The sequence below is a fragment of the Martes martes genome (genome assembly GCF_963455335.1).
Source record: "Martes martes genome assembly, chromosome: 1".
Classification (NCBI taxonomy): Eukaryota; Metazoa; Chordata; class Mammalia; order Carnivora; family Mustelidae; genus Martes; species Martes martes.
Genome location: NC_137888.1, coordinates 187,012,167 through 187,033,467, shown reverse-complemented (window position 1 = coordinate 187,033,467; position 21,301 = coordinate 187,012,167). Strand labels below are relative to the sequence as shown.

The 21,301-nt window shown below is 42.2% G+C and overlaps 1 protein-coding gene across 1 annotated transcript in view; it reads right to left on the bottom strand.

The window, feature by feature from the left end:
• Positions 1-21,301, bottom strand: part of CADPS (calcium dependent secretion activator) — a gene marked incomplete at its 5' end in the record, with an annotated part of 471,496 nt that overhangs the window by 343,369 nt on the left and 106,826 nt on the right. Inside the window, one exon of the mRNA XM_080812815.1 lies at positions 4,162-4,494. Within this exon, the coding sequence (XP_080668941.1) occupies positions 4,162-4,494 (333 nt within the window). The remainder of the gene's footprint in view (positions 1-4,161; positions 4,495-21,301) is intronic.

The window sequence follows — 21,301 nt, the reverse complement described above, 5'->3', positions numbered from 1 at the left end:
ATCATCTCTCTTGTTACTTCAGATCTACAGAAATTTAAAGTACTCACATAATCATTCCCACAATGTTAATAAATCAGATTATGATTATAATGATTATATTTCTGATCATGAGATATCCTCTTTTATTCCAGGGAAAAATATCTGGGCAAAGAGACCCAACTGTGCCTTAAAAGGCATTGAGTATTTCTTCTTACATGGAAGAAACACAAATTCTATGTTTCCTCTTAATTGGAAAGGATGTTTTGGGATCATGGCCTCAGCTCCGACACTGAAATTAGAAAAGCTCTTCTCTCCACTGCTTATATACCTAATGATATGGTACCTAATGGCACCCTCTATCAGCTTAGAAGGGTGTGTGAGAACTGGGAAGATTATGATTTTGGATGGATGCCTACATATAACCCTGCAGTAGATAGAAAGGGTTTGGGGCAGGCTTTCACCAGAACCTTTTTAGTTTGGGTTGGAGTAGCAGACCTTGAAAAAGCACCTCACAATCTTTCTATAGTTATGTTTACCAATTTCAGTACTTCTAGTTGAGCTTTGGAATATCAACAAACTCAAATAGATAGCCTTGCTGAAGTAGTCCTACAAAAACTGCAGAGACCTTAACCTCCTCACTGCTTAGCAGAGGTGAACCTGTGCCCTACTTCGAGAAGAACTTCATTTTTATGTCAGTAAGTCAAGGAAAATAACACAAGAACTAAAAATAATGAAGAACAACATCAATTTGCTAGCCGAAGTTGGCCAAGATCCTGGACCTTAGGGCATTTTTGAACTACTAAATATAGGCAAGTGGGGAAGCTGGTTGAGAAGTGCATTTCAATCAATAGCTATCACTGGGCTTTTGATCCTCAGTTTAATCTTTTTAATTCCATTTCTACTGTTTGGTATTAGTAAACAAATGCCTTATTCCCAAATGTATGTACAAAATAAAATTCTTTTCCTTTCAAAGGCTTTTCCTGGAATTCAACTGACAAGTAGAAACTAAACTATCTACTTTAGAGGGACATAGCTGAGATGCCTCATTTTTCAATCCTGTTGCTCAAATAAGGCAAGTGAAAACTCTGTATCATTTACCTTCTCCGTGGGACAAGACACCTGGGGATGGTCCTCCTGAGCTTAATGGGAAAAGACGCGCGCGGACCACCCTCCTAAGCTCCAGGGGCCATAGAATACAATCAACCGGCAATCCAATTACACTTTTAAAAAAAAATCAGCAAACAACATCTGGATGACATAATTGATCAGAGGTGTTTTCTGAAAAAGATCTTGATCGAAAAGGGGGAAAGTGAACGAATTTCAATCTAAAATGAAACCAGAGCACATAAAATGGAAAATCTCATGCATGCGTCCTTAGGAAAACAAAACTTAAGGACTGAGAGGCTGATGTAAGTAGAGCCTACTCCAAACCTTCAACAGACTCACCTGTAGCTTGCTATAATTTGCATGTCTGGAATTGTCATTCCTCTGCTATTCCCAGATAAACTCATCTTTTTGACAACTCTGAGCTTGCCTCAGTTTACCTCTTTATTTAGGTCAACAAGAGTATTATATGTTTTTTCTAACTCATGGGAAACATATTGAGGTTATGAGTCTAAATAATTCTTTTTTTAGGGGAAAGCATTTCCTGCCACTTAACCCTATTTAACAATTTAAAAACAGTAAGATGAGAAATGGCATAGCAATGCATTCATTCCAATAATGCTGCTGTTTGTAAGAAGAAAAAATCAATCTCTGGAATCATTTTGTGGCTAGCAGGTTTAGGAACACTGAACTAGCTCTGTGATTTTGAACGTTACTCATAACCCAGGCAGGTGATGTGACAACCCATATTCTTGTAGTAGAGAAGGTGGTTCTGGAGACAGGTGGGAACACCACATGCTCACCCCAATCTAAAAGCGCCATGTGCATGTAGCAGTATTTTAAATAAAAAGAAAATTTAAATTCAATTTCATATTGAGATTTATCTGGTCATTTCAAAATATTTCTTGACCCATCAAAGAAAACATCTACCTTTGGGTTGGCAATCAGTGCTCCGAATTGAAATTGGCTGAGAAGAAAATAGGATGTGAGAAATATCTTTGAATGTTATGTCTATATTTTATTATGAAATGATAAACAGATACCTACTTAGTAAAACATCCAGAAATTTCCTGAGGTATCATGGTTGATACCAAGACCCCCTCTACCAATTATAATAAACTGTCATCATCCATTTATTAACTCAATAGGCAATTCCTGAGCACCTGGTATGTGCCAAGAATTGTTTCATGCCACTGTTTTATGGAAATATTAAAAAATAGGGCAAAAGATGAGTCACTACCTTTACAGGGCTAACATTCTAATGAAGGGACAGGAGTGGAGCAAGAGACAGGTGATAAACAGGTAAAACAGATGAAGAAGGAATGGAAAATAGTGGTAAAAACTGTGATAAAAATAGGACAAAGGGTGGGATACGGAGTGACTCTGCAAGAAAGAACTTTCGACGGGGTGGTCTTGGAAGACGTCTTAGAGAAGTTGCCATTTAAGCTGCGGCATTCATGCAAAGGTCTTGGCAAAGAGCATTCTTAGCTGAGGGAAGAGCAAATGCAAAGGCGCGGAACCAGTTTGGTGCATTAGGGAAACAGAAAGAAGCCCAGTGAGTGAGCAGGTGGGGAAAACAGTATGAACAAGAGTGGTTCACGCATGACCTCAAGCCTTAGTGAGGAGTTGGGATGTCACTCTAAAGATGTTGAGGAGCTACTGAAATGTCTTACACAGAAGAGGGACATGATCCAATTTACATTTTAAAAAGCTTGCACTAGTTGTTGTGTGGTGGGCATGTTACTGTGGGGCAAGAGAGGAGGCAGGGTCACCAGCTAGGTAGACACTGTGGTCATTCAGGTAAGAGTTGCAGGAGCCTTGAACTAGAGGGTAGCCATGAAGGCAGAAAGAAGTAAGCCTCAAAATCTTGTAGTTCTTTTGGTAAGCATTTATGGCACTATTATGTAGACTTTTTGCCTCTTCTGATAGACTGACTATATTCTAACTGCCACCATTTATAAAGTGTCCCACGTTGCTCTGGGCTTTATCCACATTGAATCCTTACAACAATTTCATCCCAAGCTCATGTGTGAGGAGGTTAACTAACTCCCCAAGGCCACAAAGCTAGTGAAGGTCATATTAGGATTTACCTAGGTCTGTCTGATTCTGAGCAAGGCACAACTCGGCCTCTACACTATAGTGTCTCCATTTAACCTACCTTAGGGGCAGAGTTAGCCCAGGGAAACTGGAACACAGTTGAGTTTGGTTAATGGTTCTCAAGAGGAGAGGGCAATAAAACTACCAGGAAGGGAAGCCCTTGCCTAAAATGCAGATTCCTGAGCCCTGCCCTGAAATGGGGAATCAGAATCTCTAGGCTTGGGGCCTGGGAATGGGAATTTTAAAAATGCTTCCAAGTGACACTCCCTAAAATTTGCAGAGACTGCAAAGTAGGCACTCACTCAATAAATATTTCTTTTCTTTTTTTTTTTATAAATAAATATTTCTTGAATGAATAATGGAAAGGTTAGTAGGATAGGAAGATGTAGAGCACCTCACTCCCACAATCTCTGATCCAGAGAAAATACAGGCCCACTTGGAGTGGGCTCAAGCAGAGTCTCAGCTAGCCCCCTCAAATGCACTTGGAAATTCATGATGTGACTAATATACTGGTATGATATACCCAGACCTTCTAGAAGCTTTCTGATGGGGTACTAAGTCCATTTGTCACCCCAGCTAAGGAAGTATAAACTGCTCAACTGGTAAACATCATATATTTTAAAGGCAAAACCATTTTTACAAAAAACTGTTTTGCTCCTTTAGCTTTGTCAACACATGGGAGTCAGGCCATACTCATAAAACCAACTTACTTATTAGACAGGAGATACAGAGTGCCTGGGTCCACAACTTTTAGGGGTGTACCAAAATGTTTTCATTTCTTTTAAAATGAGAAGATAAACATGAACATATTCTTTCCTGGATTATAGTAAATTTTTATCAATGCAGTTGTAAAATATAATTTTAATTATTATTTTTTTTAATCAAGAAGTGACCCATGAAGACAACAGTGCCTAAGGCACACAGAAGTAATAAAGTAACCCTACTTAGTCACAGCTCGGGCCCCAGAGAGAGGCAGCTTACCTGGCATGCATTGTACAGGAGCTGATGTTCGAACTTCTTGATCCCAAGAATGTTCTGGAACATCTCATAGAGCTGTTCCTTGCTCAGAATCAGCTCAGAGGCTGCACTGGCTGTCATCCGGGCCTGCTGCTTCCTGGGGTCCTCTTCTCCACGGTAGATGGCATCAAACTTGGCCATCCAGGAGCTCAGCACGGTCTCCTTGCTGAGGCCATCAATCTCGGGCAGGCTGCGTACCCTCTTCTCAATGTGCTTCTTGAAGACCTCCCTGGAGTCATTGGCGGAGCAGCCCCCACTCTGCACCATACGGGCTACACGGTCACTCTTCAGGAACACCTGAGCAAGAACAGGGACAGGAAATATATTAGGGATTCAGCCCTGGAAATACCAGTTTCCTAGGGCTGAGGGCTGGGCTGACCACCATCATGGGCACCTTGGGAGGGACCAGCATCCTGCCTCTAGTTGTGTGAACTCAGAGAAGTCCCGTACATGTTTTGATTTTGTGTCCGTATCTGGAAAATGAAAATAATAATAGTACTTACCAGGTTGTTAAAAGGATTACATTGGAACAGTGATATGAGAGGCAGCATATACTACAAAGACTCTGTGCTCAAACAACTTGGGTTCTTTCTCTGCCACTTACTGATTATTGTTTCCCTCATCGATTTAACCTCTCTGTACCTCAGTATTTCATCTCTAAAATGGGATAATAGTAGTCTCTACATCATAGGTATTTTTAAATGAAGATTAAATGGATTCAAATATGATAACCACTTTAAAAAGTGGCCCATAGTGATGTCATATGGGTTGTTATTATGGTTATTATTATCTTTTTGACGTTTTACATTGAAGTATAGTCAACATACAATATTACATTAGTTTCGGGCGTATAACATAGTGACTCAACCAGTTTATATGTTATGTCACACTCACCACAGTGTAGCTACCATCTGTCAGCATACAATGCTATTATAATACCATTGACTATATTCCTTATGCTCTGCTTTTTATCCCAGGACTTCTTCATTCCCTAACTGGAAGCCTCTATCTCCCACTCCCCTACACCTATTTTTTGCCTATCTCCTACCCCCTCTCCACTGGCAACCATCAGTTTGTTCTCTGTATTTATGGGTCCATTTCTGCTTTTTATTTATTCATTTGTTCTGTTTTTGAGACTTCACATATAAGTGAAATCATAGAGCATTTGTCTTTTTTCTATCAGACTTATTTCACTTAGAATAACATTCTCTAGGTCCATCCATGTTATAGCAAATGTCAAGATCTCACTCTTTTTTATGGCTAAGTAATATTCTCAAGGGTGTCCCTGTACACGCACACCTGCACACATCTTCATTATCCTTTCGTCTATCAATGGACACTTAGGTTGCTTCTATACCTTGGCTACTATAAATAATGCTGCACTGAACACAGGGGTGCAGAGATCTTTTCAAATTAGTGTTTTTGTTTTCTTTGGGTAAATACCCAGTAGTGGATTTACTGGATCATATTGTATTTCTCTGTTTAATTTTCTGAGGAACCTCCACACTGCTTTCCGAAGTGACGACATCAATTTACATTCTCCCCAACAGTGCATGAGCATTCCTTTTCCTCCATGACCTCACCAACTCTTACAAGCCAGCGTGTCTCAGAGTGCTCACTGCAGGGAGTGCCCTAGTGGGGTGACTAGAGCTGAGGTAAGGTCCTGGCTGAGGTGCCCCATGCAGGGCATGCATGACCTGGAACCCAGGTCCTTGGGTGACTGGAACCAAGGCAGGCATGGACTGGGGTTCCTGGAGCATTCTGCACAGGGGGTGCCCTTGTGGGGGTCGGAGGAGGGGCTGGGGCCGACTTGGGCATGGGCTACCAGGTCCTGGAGCACTGTGTGCTGGGGTGCCCTAGCAAGCTGCCCAGAGCCCAAGTGGTGTGGCCACAGAGTGTTCTGGTGTGCTCTGTACCTGTGTCGCAGCAGCTAGAGCTTTAGTGAGCATCAACCAGAGATATCCAGGTATACAGAGGACTGCGCCACCTTGGGGGGGCCAGTGGTTCTGGCGTGGCCTAGGGGCCCCGTGGTGCTGAGGCAACAAGCGTGCTATGGCTTCCAGACCCCTGCCCCTGTCACGTGTAAGGGGTGTGAACCCGCGGTTCACCAGCTTCTCTGAACCAGAGTTCCAGTGGCTCCCCAGCCAGCTGGTGGCTATCTAGGACTAGTCCCTTTGTATTCTCATTGCTCTTTTAAACTGCGGCTTTTGGGGCACCTGGGTGGCTCAGGTGGTTAAGCTTCTGCCTTTGGCTCAGGTCACGATCTCAGGGTCCTGGGATCAAGCCCCCCATTGGGCTCCGTGCTCAGCAGGGGCCCTGCTCCTCCCGCCCCACACCACCTGCCTCTCTGCCTACTTGTGATCTCTCTCTCTCTGTGTCAAATAAATAAATATATAAAATCTTTTAAAAAATTAAAATTAAAAAATAAACTGCGGCTTTTTTTCTGTGCCCTCTGGGTCCATCAGTAGGTCTCTCCCTTCTGCAGTTGGCAGCTTTGGGCGTGCAAGTCCCTTTAGTTACCCTGTCTCTGTCGCTTACTGTTCTCTGTGTGGTCTCTTCAGCTTTTGTCATACAGAAGCTATTCAGCCAGCCCTCAGTTCTTCCTCAGGAGAAACTGCTCCATAAATAAGTGCAGATTTGGTTTGTCCCTGTGGAGGAGGTGAGCTCAGGGTCTTTCCACATCGTCACCCTGGACCAGAACCCCACCGTGGTTGTTACTGTTAAGTGCAAAGTACATGGCATGAGGTCTGACACATGTTAACCACGATTTATATTTCATTCTATCCTTTCAAGGATACTCACCACACTTGAAATTGAACAAGGACTGGGTAAGTATGTATTTAATGTCTCCCTTCCTGAAATGTGAACTCCATTAGGGCTGTGCCCTTCATGTTCCCCACAATGTCATCCACTTCTCCTATAGAGACTGGCACTTCGAAAGCAAATGAATAAAGAAGGTAGGCATCATATTCAGTCCATCTTGTAGACTGAAAGCCAGGACTCCAGAGTTTGATAACTCAAACTGGCTGATGACAAAGGTATTTTTTTTCCCTTCACCCTGGTTCCTTCCTTCCCTAAGGGTCTTGCCTGCCTGGTGCAGAACCTCTTCTGTCTGCTGGAGAACCGCTGGTTGTTTTGCTGGTGCTGCCTACACCCTAGGACCAAGCCATCCATTAAGAACGGTTTACTGTTGCTCCAGCGCCCACCAGGTGGATGTGTACACAAGCTACATGGTTCTGGGGTATAATACAAGGTGGTGAAATTGCTGCTTCGTATTCATGAAGAGGAAACATCTGACATTTTTGAGCTGTGTCCTGGCCACACTTCAGAAGGTGCATAAATATCCTTCCAGAGGCAGAACAAATGTTCACTCCCCTGTCAGATTTCAGGAAATGCCCTTGTTAGCCAGGAGACAGCAGTGCTTGAGGGACATCTCATTGCCTCCTGCTTCATCTCAAAGCCTTCCTCAGGGAGGAGAGATGTTAGAAAGGTGGTCTCCATCTACTGCCAAATTAATGATCTAATTTAAAAAGAAAGAGGGCTGAGGATCTGTTTCTCTGTGCCTGGAAACTAACTGGTACTCAGTTGAGACCTTAGAGTTCATTTAAAAATCAATTGTAGAAAAAGAGCTTCAACTAAATCCTCAGACCTTATAAGCTTTAATGAAATAAAGAATTTTCCTGAAAATCTATAATGTTTAATGCAGATAGATTCTCCATCTACCTGATATATTGTATCTCAGTTATAGGTCTAGGTCTCAAAGAACATCAAAGTTTCAAGGCAAAGAGAGGAAGTTTCTGGAATATAGTATTGAGGCAGGAGCTATAAATCATAGTCCCAGGCCAGTTCTACTACTAACTTGCTGTATGACCTTGGATAAGTCACCTCCCCTCTCTGGTTCTCCAGTTTCTTATTTGTACATGAAGAGAATTGAACTAAAAAAAAAAAAAAAAGACAAAAAATGGAGGTTGCCCTTTTGGTTGTAATAGTTACAGTCTTCATGATCACATTCATCCTTTCTTTGGGCACTCACTAGGTAGAAGGCACTGTGCCAGGTGCCAGTAATATAGTGGTAAGCAAAGAGATGTGGATCCAGCCTTCATACCTCCATGACATCATCCTAGTAATTCCATAGAACTATTACAATCTGGGACAAGTGTTTTCAAGGGAAAGTACATGGGACCATGGGTGTCTATAGCAAGGAATCTATTCCAGTATAGAGTAAGGAAAGCTTTCCTGGAGGAAAATTCCTTTGGGATGATATGCAAATGATGGGTAGGTAAAAAGAGAAAGGATATTTCAGAGAGAAGGAACAATATGTGTAAAGACCCTGAGCGTCTGAGGAAATAGGCAGAGCCATCGTGTCTGTGGCAGTGAGGAGTGGAGTGTGACCAATGGCAGGAAGGAGCCAAATGGTTGAAGGTATGGGCGGTCGCAGTAAGGATATTGGTCTTCATCTGAAGGGCCCTGGGAAGCCACTGAAGGTTTTAAGCAGGGACATGGCATGATCAAGTTCAGATTCTCTGGCTTTAAAGTGGAAAACCAACCTGAAGGGGGCTAAGAGAAAAGGTAGGAGGCCAGGTCAGGGGGCACTTGCAGGAGCACCAATGAGTGATGATGATGGTGGGGATGGAAAGGGGTTAATTCTTTGTTGTCAGCGCTAATGAACGTCAGTGACTTAGAACATTTGATCAACAGCTATACTCTCCTCCCATCTGTCCTTATCAGTGTCCCACAAAGCTGGAGCAGGCCCCCATTATAAGCTCTTAGCACCATATTCCTTCCCCGTAAAGCCCTTCCACAGCTGCCATTTGTCTCTGTGACTATTTGGTTAATATCTGAGCTCCAGCTAGACTGTAAGTCCCAGGAAGGCAGGAGTTACATCTATTTTTTTTCCCCAGTCCTTTTTCTGAGTGCCTAAGACAGTGCCTGGCACATAGTTGGTGCTGTGTTAAGAATGAGTGAATGAACAACATGAACAAAGTAGCTGTCTCAAAGCAAAGACCCTATTGAGATTATATCTGGAGGGGAGCAAGAAGGTGAAGGGAAAATAAGCAAGCACATTATACCAGTCTCTTGAAACAATGGGCGGAGGCTAGATTTTCCAAGGGACATGACAATAGGAGTAAGAAATGAGGTTGCTGGGACATTGCTCCTAGCTCACATCCATAACTGACTGGGTGACCCGTGGATCCTGCACACATCATCTGCTTCACATAAACCCTTCTTTGTATAAAGTAGCTACTCAACAAATATCTATTCAACTACTAGCGGATGACCAAGTCACTTAACGTCCGGAACCCTCACCCTCCTTTGCTGTCACATGGGATTAATTCAGCCAGCTTTCTTTGACAAGGATCAAACTGAAAGGACTTGGAAAAACAGAGGGCTTCATCTGCCCAGAGATAAGATATGACTGCCAGGCTCCAGAATAAGGGGAGATGAGTAGAATGTCAAGAGCATGAGGAAGGAGGCTGGAGACTGAGGAGACAACAAAGATGAAGTGCCAAACAGGAGACAACGCAGCCAAGGGGAGAGAAAGTGGCAGCAGAAAACTAATTTTCCAGGCACATCATCTGTCTTAGCTTTTCGGTCTGTCAGAGGGGAAGTGTCAGCAGGGTCTGGGTGAGCCTCACCCTGTAGCGAATACGGCACCTGAGTACCGATGTGCTTGGATGTCTCCAAAACCACACCGGAAACCCATTTGTAATGGGAGCTGTAGCTGGTGTTTCTGTTTCCTGTTTTGTTTTTTGGTGGCTATTGCAAGAGACTTCAACCCCAGGCACAGTTCTATGCAGCACATCCATAAATCCTTCCTGCTGCTCTGCCAACTTCCCAGATAGGTCATAATGGGAGATGGAAGATAAACAAATAAATACAGAATGGTGAAGGGCAGTCAATTCAGTGACTTGACCTCATCCATCAGTCCTTCTCTCCATTGCCAGAGCCAAGCAACCTCAAGGTTGTTTTAGGAACACACACACATACATCAGTATTTAATGACTGTACAGGGTACAGGGTAAATCTGGCCCAGCTCCCACTTTTTGATCCTTTCCCGCTCTACAAAAGCATGTCTTTCTGACATAAATAAGAAAAATACCTAGAAGTTAGAGTAAAAAAGGTTAAAAACACCCACAACAACTTGGTTGCTGCTAATGAATGGTACACAGGTACTGGGAAGAGTAGACTGTAGTGTCAGACAGCCCAGAGTTCAAGTCCCAACCCTACCAGTTGCTGGCTTTGTTACCTGAGCAAGTTACTTAGTCTTTCTGGGGTTTGGCAACCCTACCTTTCACATGGGAATCCTAACAACGCTCCTATGTAGGATTTGGATGAGGATTCACTGAACGAATGCATATCAATTGGTGAGCATATAAATGGCACTGGGTAAATGGGACAGCCACATGTAGAAGAACGACACTGGACCACTTTCTTACACCATACACAAAGATAAACTCAAAATGGATGTAAGACCTAAATGTAAGACAGAAATCCATCAAAATCCTGAAGGAGAACACAGACAGCAACCTCTTTGACCTCAGCTGCAGCAACTTCTTGCTAAACACGTCTCCAAAGCCAGGGAAACAAAAGCAAAAGATGAACTATTGGGACTTCACCAAGAAAAAAAGTTCTTGCACAGCAAAAGAACCAGCCAACAGAGCTAAAACTCCCAGCATACAGGAGAAGATATTTGCAAATGACATCAGATAAATGGCTAGTATCCAAGATCTATAAGGAACTTACCAAACTCAGCAGCCAAAAATCAAACAATCCAGTCAAGAAATGGGGAGAAGACATGAACAGACACTTCTCCAAAGAAGATATTACAAATGGCCAACAGACATATGAAAAAATGCTCCACATCACTTGGCATCAGGGAAATGCAAATCAAAACCACACTAAGATACCACCTTATACAGTCAGGATGGCTAAAATTAACAAGTCAGTAAACAACAAATGGCAAGGATGCAGAGGAAGGGAAAGCCTCTTATACTGTTGATGGGAATGCAAGCTGTAGAGCCACTGTGGAAAAGAGTACGGTGGTTCCTCAAGAAGTTAAAAATAGCACTACCCCGCCTGCACCCCAATATTCATAGCAGCAATGTCCACAATGGCCAAAGTGTGGAAAGAGCTGAGATGTCCACTGACAGATAAATAGAAGATATGATTATATACACACACACACTGGAATATTACTCAGCCATCAGAGATGATGAATACTTACATTTACATTGATGTAAATGGATGGAACTGGAGGGTACTATGCTGAGCTAAATAAGTCAATCATAGAAAGACAATTATCATATAGTTTCACTCATATGTGAAATATAAGAAACAGGGCAGAGGACCATAAGGGAAGGGAGGGAAAAGAGAATGGGAAGTCACAGCGTGGGGGGGGGGGGCGGGGGACCATAAGAGACTCTTAACTGTAGGAAATAAACTGAGGGTTGCAGGAGGGGAGATAGGTGGGGGGATGGGAGAATGGGCGGACGAGCCTTAAGGAGGGCATGTGATGCGATGAGCACTCAGTGTTATACACAACTGATAAATTATTGAACACTACAACTGAAACTAAAGATGTACTCCAAGTTGGTTAATTGAATTTAAATTTTTTAAAATTGCTGAACATAGTATCCATAATGGTGCTTATTACATTTACTACTGAATGTAATAAAATTTAGCTATTATTTTAATTTTTTATTAAAAATTTTTTTATAAACATATAATGTATTATTAGCCCCAGGGGTACAGGTCTGTGAATCGCCAGGTTTACACACTTCACAGCACTCACCATAGCACATACCCTCCCCACTGTCCATCACCCAGCCAAACTATCTCTCACCCCCCACCCCTCCCCCAGCAACCCTCAGTTTGTTTTGTGAGATTAAGAGTCTCTTATGGTTTGTCTCCCTCCTGATTCCATCTTGTTTCATTTTTTCCTTCCCTATCTCCCAAGCCCCCCACTTTGCCTCTCAAATTCCTCATATCAGGGAGATCATATGATAATTGTCTTTCTCTGATTGACTTATTTCACTCAGCATTATACCCTCTAGTTCCATCCACATCATTGCAAATGGCAAGAGTTCATTTCTTCTGATGGCTGCATAGTATTCCATTGTGTATATATACCGCATCTTCTTTATCCATTCATCTGCTGATGGACATCTAGGTTCTTTCCATAGTTTGGCTATTGTGGACATTGCTGCTATAAACATTCGGGTGCACATGCCCCTTCGGATCACTACGTTTGTATCTTTAGGGTAAATACCCAGTAGTGCAATTGCTGGGTTGTAAGGTAGTTCTATTTTCAACTTTTTGAGGAACCTCCATGCTGTTTTCCAGAGTGGTTGCACCTAGCTATTATTTTTAAATAGAATATCATGCAGCCATGAAAAAAGATAATATTTTCTCATTAGCACCAAAAGATGTCCTGATAGATTGTCAAAGCAGATAATTCTAATGGTAGAGGTACAGTGAAGTTGGTGGATAGGAGCATGACCCTGGATTGAGAACAGTACAGGTAGTAAAACTGATGAGAATATGTCCTAACTGTGACTTTGCAGGGGTAGGAAAGAAACCGAAACCTACTGTGCTAAGTGAAACAAGTGGGTTAGTAATATTTTTTGGTTATTCTCCTGATAATGTTAATTTAGAAATCAAATAGCTATCTTTATGTGTATAGACACTTTAAAGATACCTGAAAAGATACATACTAACATTTAGTAGTGGTTGTCTGGGGTGACAGGATTACAGGTGGTTTTTCCAACCATGTACTTTAGATTTTTTCTAAAATCATTTTCTACATCATCTATTTTTTATAATTTCTGTAGTACATATTTATCATTTTTATGTTATGTTTTACTTTACAATCACTTAAAACACCTCTCCCTAACTGGAAAAATTACAAATTTTACCTTCACTGAGTCAAGGAGCACATCAGTTTCTAAAATAAAATGCACCTTTGGGTCCAAAAGGTACATTTCACCAAAAGTAAAAGAACCTGGGGCAAATTTTAGAAGAGATCTGGGACTTTAGAAACAGTAGGCAGTGGTAGGTTAGCAGCAAAAGCAGTTCCATACATTTCCTATTTCTCTACCCTGGCCCCCAGCCTTGACCTTGTACCTCCCCTATCCCAAACCCAGGCCTTGAAAGTAGGGAATGGATTGATTCTATGAATTTTCAACTCTCTCCTACTGTTTCTATGCAGCAGATGTGAATAAGCACCATCCTCCCCCTCCAAACTAATATATTTATGATGGTACTTTCCAGGTGCCAGATTTAGGGTGAAGGAGTGTGTGTGTGTGTGTGTGTGTGTAATTTAATCCTGACCACAATCATGCAGGAAGATCCTTGTACAAACAAAGTAACTGAGGCTCAGCCTTGGTTGTGGTCCCACAGCCAGTGCACAGCGAAGCTAGAACTCAACCCCACATCTTGCAGACACAACATACCCTCCTGATCCGCTCTGACCCCAGTCACTTCCTTCCTTGCTCCACTTTCCCCACGAGAACAAAGTTAACCATGGGTAGTCACTCTTCTCCTAGGGAAACATCTGTTTTAAAGCCACTGAGGAGCTATAATGGTTTTGCTTATTGGAAAATATATAGCTTCATTTCAGAAATATAGCCAGATATGAACTGACTTCTACTCCACTTAGATTAAAAAATAAAAAAAGGGTCAGACATAAAGACTGAATATGCTCTGTCACCCAGTGTGAGGACACCTGCAGTTTATGCCTGCCAATGGTGCTTCCCCTTCCCATCACAGCGCCTCAGTCTGAGAACGTCTTTGCCACAGTACACACTCTCAGTGGGACTGTCAGTCATGGGAGTATGTCCTTCGCCAGGGGGTGGGTTGTAACCTCAGGTCAGCTGGTAAGACTTCCCCTTGTGGGGATCAGATTCAGGGTGAGATGGCCCAAGAACGGAATGGGGTTGGAGGAGAGTCATACCAGTGATGCAGTATCCACTATATCCTGCTGCCTGGCTTTGTGGGGTTAAGCTCCTCGGTTTTCTTCTTTTCCGTACCGTGGTTATTTCCTTTGATAACTTATTGCTGTTGTTATTGTTTTTGTGCTGCGGCTGCTGCTGTTGCTATATTGTTGTTATATTATTATTATCATTATTATTATTATGGCTTAATTTAACCAGTTGTCAGTTCATGTTTTGTTTTTGGGGGTTTTTAAAAAATTTATTTTTAAATTTTTTTAAATTAACACATAATGTATTATTTGTTTCAGGGGTACAGGTCTGTGAATCCTTAGTCTTACACAATTCACAGCACTCGCCATAGCATACACCCTCCCCAATGTCTATCACCTAGTCACCCCATCCCTGCCACCTGCCTCCCCTTCACAAACCTCAATTTCTTTCCTGAGATTAAAAGTCTCTTATGGTTTGTCACCCTCTCTGGTTTCATCTTGTTTCATTTTTCCCTCCCTTCTCCTATGATCCTCTACCTTGTTTCTCAAATACCTCTTATCAGTGAGATCATACGATAATTGTCTTTCTCTAACTGACTTATTTTGTTTAGCATAATACCATCTAGTTCCGTCCACATCATTGCAAATGGCAAGATTTGGGGGGTTTTGATGGCTGCATAATATTCCATTGTATATATGTACCACATCTTCTTTATCTATTCACCTGTTGATGGACATCTAGGCTCTTTCCATAGTTTGGCTATTGTGGACATTGCTGCTATAAATTGGAGTGCATGTGCGCCTTCAGATCACTACATTTGTATCTTTAGTGTAAATACCAGGCTGGTTTGGTGTTTGCAAATTCTTTTAATTTTTGTTTGTCCTGGAAGCTTTTTATTTCTCCTTCTATTTTCAATGACAGCCTAGCTGGATATAGTATTCTTGGCTGCATATTTTTCTCGTTTAGTGCTCCGAATATACCATGCCAGTCCTTTCTGGCCTGCCAGATTGCTGTGGATAGGTCTGCTGTGAATCTAATATTTCTACCATTGTATGTTACAAACCTCTTGCCCCTAGCTGCTTTCAGGATTTTCTCTTTGTCTCTGAGACTTGTAAGTTTTACTATTAGATGACATGGTGTTTACCTATTTTTATTGACTTTGAGGTTCACTGTGCCTCTTGGATTTTGATTCCTGTTTCCTTCCTCAAATTAGGGAAGTTCACCACTATAAATTGTTCCAATACACCTTCTCCAACCCCCTCCCTTCTTCTTCTTCTGGGATCTCAGTTACTCTAGATTGTTTCATCTTATGGTATCACTTATCTCTCGAATTCTCCCCTCATGGTCCAGTAGTTGTTTGTCTTTTTCTCAGCTTCTTTACTCTCCATCATTTGGTCTTCTATATCACTAATTCTCTCTTCTGCCTCATTCATCCTAGCAGTAAGAGCCTCCATTTTTTATTGTACCTCAATAATAGCTGTTTTGGTTTCGACTTGGTTAGATTTTAGTTCTTTGATTTCTCCAGAAAGAGATTCTCTAGTATCTTCTATGCTTTTTTTGAGCCCACCTAATATATTTATAATCATCATTCTGAACTCTAGTTCTGTTATCTTACTCATGTCCATATTGATGGTCCCTGGCTGTCAGTATTGCCTCCCGTTCTCTTTTGAGGGGTGAGTTTTTCTGCTTTGTCATTTTGTCCAGTAAAGAAGAGATGCGTGAGAAAACAGAATGCTAAAAGGGTAACAATGACGCCAAAAAATATACACTAAACAAATCAGAAGAGATCTGAAAATGGGGGGGTGGGGAGAAGAAAAGAAATATGATCAGGCTGGTAAACAGAACAGAACCACACACTTGATTTTGGTATATTTTAGTCTGTTAGATGAAACCGCCTCCCAAAATTTTAAAGAAAGAAAAAACTTATATATACACAAAAATAAAGGTAAATATGATGAAGGGATGGAACAGAACTATAAAGATAAAAAAATAAAAAGATTTTTAAAAAGGAATTGATAAGAAGTTGGTTGAAAAAGAAAGAAAAAAATTAAAGAAAAAAAAAGGAGGAGAGAATGATCAGCAGGAGACTAGAACAAAGCCATATACCAGATTTAGGGTATATTTTAGTCTGTTAGAAGAAACTGTATGCCAAAATTTCAAAGAAAGAAAAACTTAAAATGTATACCAAAAATAAGGCTAAATACAATGAAGGGATAGTATATGACTGTAAAAATGAAAATTAAAAAAAAATTTTAAAAAAGGTATTGATAAGATGATGGTTAAAATAGGAAAAATTCCCAAAAAATAGAAAAAAAAATAAAATTTTAAAAATTTAATTTTTAAAGACTAAAGAATCATGAGAAAAAATAGCCATGAATTCTATGTGCTGTCCCCTAGTGCTAGAGTTTTGCAGTTCTCACAGATCGGTGAACTTGGTGTTGGCCGGATGTTCTTGCTGATCTTCTGGGGGAGGGGCCTGTTGCAGTGATTCTCAAGTGTCTTTGCCCGAGGCGGAATTGCACTGACCTTGCCAGGGGCCGGGCTAAGTAATCTGCTCGGGTTTGCTCTTGGGAGCTTTTGTTCCCTGAACCCCTTCCGTAGAGTTCTGGAGGACAGGGATGAAAATGGCGGCCTCCCAATCTCTGGCCCGGAGGAGCCAAGAGCTCAGGTCCCCACTTCTCAGTGCACCCTCAGAGAAAAGCAGTCAATCCCTCCCGTCTCCCTGGTCTCCAGCCACACTTCATGCTCACCTAGCCTGTGACTGAGTGTGTCTAACTCTGGCGCATGACCCCGTTTGGAGTCTCCAACCCCAGCAGATTCCTGCAGTGCCCTCCATGCCGCTCCTCCCAATGGAGCAAGTGGGGGGGGGGTCTCCCCAGACCTGCCACTTGTGGGGTCCCTGCCTGAAAAGCCGTGGCCCGACTGTGCCACAGATCAGAGTTTAAGGAAACCCCAGGCTGAGAGCCCCCACCTTGGCTCCGTCTCTGCAGCTGGCTTTCCCACTCTGATACCTGGCATCTCTGCTATACTCAGACACCCCCGTCTTTCTGTGACCCCACAGGACCTGAGACCACACTGTCCCTGCAAGGGCTCCACCCCCGCTGAGCCTCTGGAGCGATGTCCCTCCGTGGAGCAGACTCCTAAAAGGTCTGACTTCTAACGGTCTCATTTTGTGCTCCACTGCTCTCTCATTTGCTAGGAGCTAGCCCCTCCCCCCGCAGTCTCTCTTCCTGTATATCACCTCGGATTCACTTCTCCACACATCCTACCTTCCAGAAAGTGGTCACTTTTCTGTTCACAGAATTGCTGCTCTTCTTCTCTCTCCTGTTGAGTTTGTAGGTGTTCAGAATGGTTTGATAACTATCTAGCTGAACTCCGGGGACCTGAGGATATTAGGTTCCTACTCCTCCGCCATCTTGCTCCTCCCCCACCCGGTCAGTTCTTGTTGCTAGCAACTACAAAATTCTGTTTTATAACAGCAAAGTTAGCTTGAAAAAACCAGGAGGGTATGTGCTATGGTGAGTGCTGTGAAATGTGTAAGCCTTATGATTCACAGACCTGTAGCCCTGGGGCAAATAATACATTATATGTTAATTTTTTTAAAAAATCTTTCATAAATAAATAAATATTATTTAAAAACAAAAACAAAGCCAAGCGGGCCTTTGTTAGATAGTAGATAAGAACAAAATAAACCGAAACAAATTGAATTAGAGCAGTTTCACCAGCTAAAGCCCAGATATCAGCAGAAGCATTCTAGAATGGGTGTCTGGGGGCACCTGGGTGGCTCAGTAGGTTAAAGCCTCTGCCTTCGGCTTGGGTCATGATCCCAGGGTCCTGGGATCGAGCCCCGCATTGGGCTCTCTGCTCAGCAGGGAGCCTGCTTCCTCCTCTCTCTCTTTGCCTGCTTCTCTGCCAACTTGTGATCTCCGTCTGTCAAATAAATAAATAAAATCTTAAAAAAAATAAAAAATAAATAAAATGGATGTCTGTACATCTTCTACCTCATTCTACATCCCCACTTCCCACCAAGCCCCCATGTTTCCTTCCAGGCAAGCTCTGAGTGAGAGAAGTTTTGTAAATCTTTTCCATCTACCTCTTTTCTCTGATGCCAGGACCAGCATGCAGAGGAACCAAAATGAAGCAGGGAGATGGGGAGTGAGGGTGAGAATGCAGGGTGGGATGGCTCATGTTTTAGACATTTGTTTCAAAAGCACTGAGTTTTAGGGAAGGTGTGGGGGCCCTGTAGAAGTGGATTAGCTCTCTGCCATCTCAAGACTATAGCTGTGGGAAGGGGACGTCACTTGGTCAGATCTCCCAGATCTCAGAGCACCCACTTCAGCACCCAGCCCTCAAAGCCTGGATGCAAGAGATTAAAGGATTAATCTGCTGCCCTGCCTGATCGGCTTTGACGATAAGGGCCACCAGAAATGGATAAAATAAACTCCCGCTACCCTGGCCCAGCTCAGGTCCCACGCCCAAGTGGCTTGATGCTAATGCTGGCCAGTGGGGTTCAAACGCGCTGGGTGGGCCCAGGTGGAAAAAGAACAGAGCCTACCTATTCCTTTTATCTAAAAAAATTTTCTTTACTACTCTAGGATGTTGAAAAAACATTATTGCTTTGGAAAAACAAAGTCAATGCCTGAAACAACTTTTTCTAGTATAGTCATCTCAGAACTTTTTGAGGAAAAGTTGTTTAAAAATATTACCATTAGCAAACTGGGATGTGAAGGTGTGGTATAGTGGAGTGGAACGTGTGTGTCTCTGTGTGTGTGTGTGTGTGAAAGAGACAGAGAGAGAGAGAGAGATTGAACATGTATGTAGAAGGATATCCATTGGCTTTGTCTGCCCAGCAAATACATCCCCTTCTTCTGGTAAAAAGCACCCTCATTTCTCAATGAGAAATCACTGCATTCTCACTACAGAGGGTTCCAGCATGGCTGGGCCTGCTCACCACACCCAGAGGTGGTATTTGTCCTAGCCTTGATCCCCTGGTTTAGTTCATCCTCCATCCATGGTGAATGGCTCCAGAAGGGACATGTGACCCATGCCAGCCCAACCAAGTGACCTAGGGCCTTTTGCTGGGACTCTCCACAAAGACTATTCTCTGCACTCCAGCATTTGCCAAGTTGGTAGGGCAGGCCTGAAGCTGCCGGGATCTTCCCCAGGCAGAGAACCAGCCCAAGAATAAAGCCAACACAGGGAAGAACAAAGTTGAGGTGTGGGGAGAAAGATACCCATTCTGCTGGCATCTCTGGACTTTCTGGATCCAGCCACAGCTAAAACCAGGTCTATTCCTGGCCTTTTAAGTTGCTTGAGCAAATAAATCTCATTTTTGGCTTAAGCCAGTTTGACCTAGGTGTCTGTCACTTGTAATCCAAAGAGACTTGAACAAGACAAGTACTGACCAGGAAGCAGTTGGATCCTGGAGGAGGATGGAGAAAGAAACTCTAGCTTTTCCATTGCCCAAGGGTGAAGGGAGAGGGAGAAAGGGAGGAGTAATGAACTTGGAGGTCTCCCAAGGAAAGTGTTCATCTTGATCCTTTGATTGGGGACCTTTGCTTCAGAGGATTTGATTTCCCAGAAGCAGGCATCCCAAGAATCTAAAGTTTACTAGTGAATACGGTAAATAATTCAGCCACACTATTTCCTGTGACTCAAATCTTAATACTAACTACTCAGTGATTTCACAATGCCCGAATTCACACCAAACTAGAAAGAAGCTCTTTCAAATAAACTAGCCACTATAGAAAAAAAATATCAGGATCACTATAGATATAATGGTAATTTCCGGAGACTCATTAGCACATTGATGACTATTAATTTTCAAAGTTAATTAATAGGTAGAAATGGCACTTTCTTTTAATTAATGCCATTAGTCAAATGAGCTTTCTAATTAAGATTTGCAATCTATGAATTTATAAATTGGTGAATAACTCTAAACATGGAAAATTATTGGTGAGCGTCTGCCTGGGCTGAACTGGCTTCAGAACTTGAAAAGAAGGGGAGGACTAATTTCATTCCCCGGCGGTTTCTCAACAAAATCTTTAGTTAAATATATTCACGTTATTCATTACCATGCCATCATCATGGTTCTGAATCTCATTTCCACTTTCTGTTAAATTCAAGTGAAATATTGTATCACATCAGATAAACAAGTTTGATCCTTAATGGCAATATCAATACTATTTGTAAAATGAAAACAAAACGCTTACATTTGACAAATATAAAAATAAACCACACTTCTACAACAAACACAAATAGAAATTTCATTGAAATGAGTCTGCGGCTGGACCTAGCAAACATCACAGAGACAAAGGCTGTTTACTATTAAACACTAATTAGCAAACCAGTCAATAGTATTTGCACAAGATCTAATTGCAGTCTTACTCTACTCTCTCCGTGAAAAGAGCCAAGTACTTCAGCAAGTGGGAAGGAGAGTGTTACTGAATCAATTAACTAATATTTTTAAAGCATCTATTGAGGATTGGAGTGCCCAATGTGTTTGGAAGACCAGTGAAGTGGGAGCAGCAATCTTTTTGTTTTGAGATAATTTGCTACCTAATAATTAAAAACAGAAAGAAAACAAGTGAAGCAATCCTATGGGGGAAAAAAATCAGAGTTTGTTAGATTCCCTTACATTTATTTTAGTTTATTATTATCACTTTGAATTGCATATGGCAGGATGCCGTGAGATTTTCAATGCGTGGTGCTGGTTTCTAATGGTTTTAATCTAGCCTTGACAATGGGTATAACATTGGGGCATAGCATTCCAAATTCAGAGAATATCTGGTTCACATGAAAAAAGATGAATATAAAGTAAAATGTCTTTTCAAACCATAAGAGACTCTTTTTTTTTTTTTTTCATAAGAGACTCTTAATCTCACAAAACAAACTGAGGGTTGCCGGTGGGAGGGTGGGTGGTAGGGAGAGGGTGGTTGGCTGATGGACATTGGGGAGGGTATGTGCTATGGTGAGTGCTGTGAAGTGTGTAAACCTGGTGATTCACAGACTTGTACCCCTGGGGCTAATAATACATTATATGTTAATTTAAAAGAATTGGGGCACCTGGGTGGCTCAGTGGGTTAAAGCCTCTGTCTTCAACTCAGGTCATGATCCCAGGTTCCTGGGATCGAGCCCCACATCAGGTTCTCGGCTCAGCGGGGAGCCTGCTTCCCCCTCTG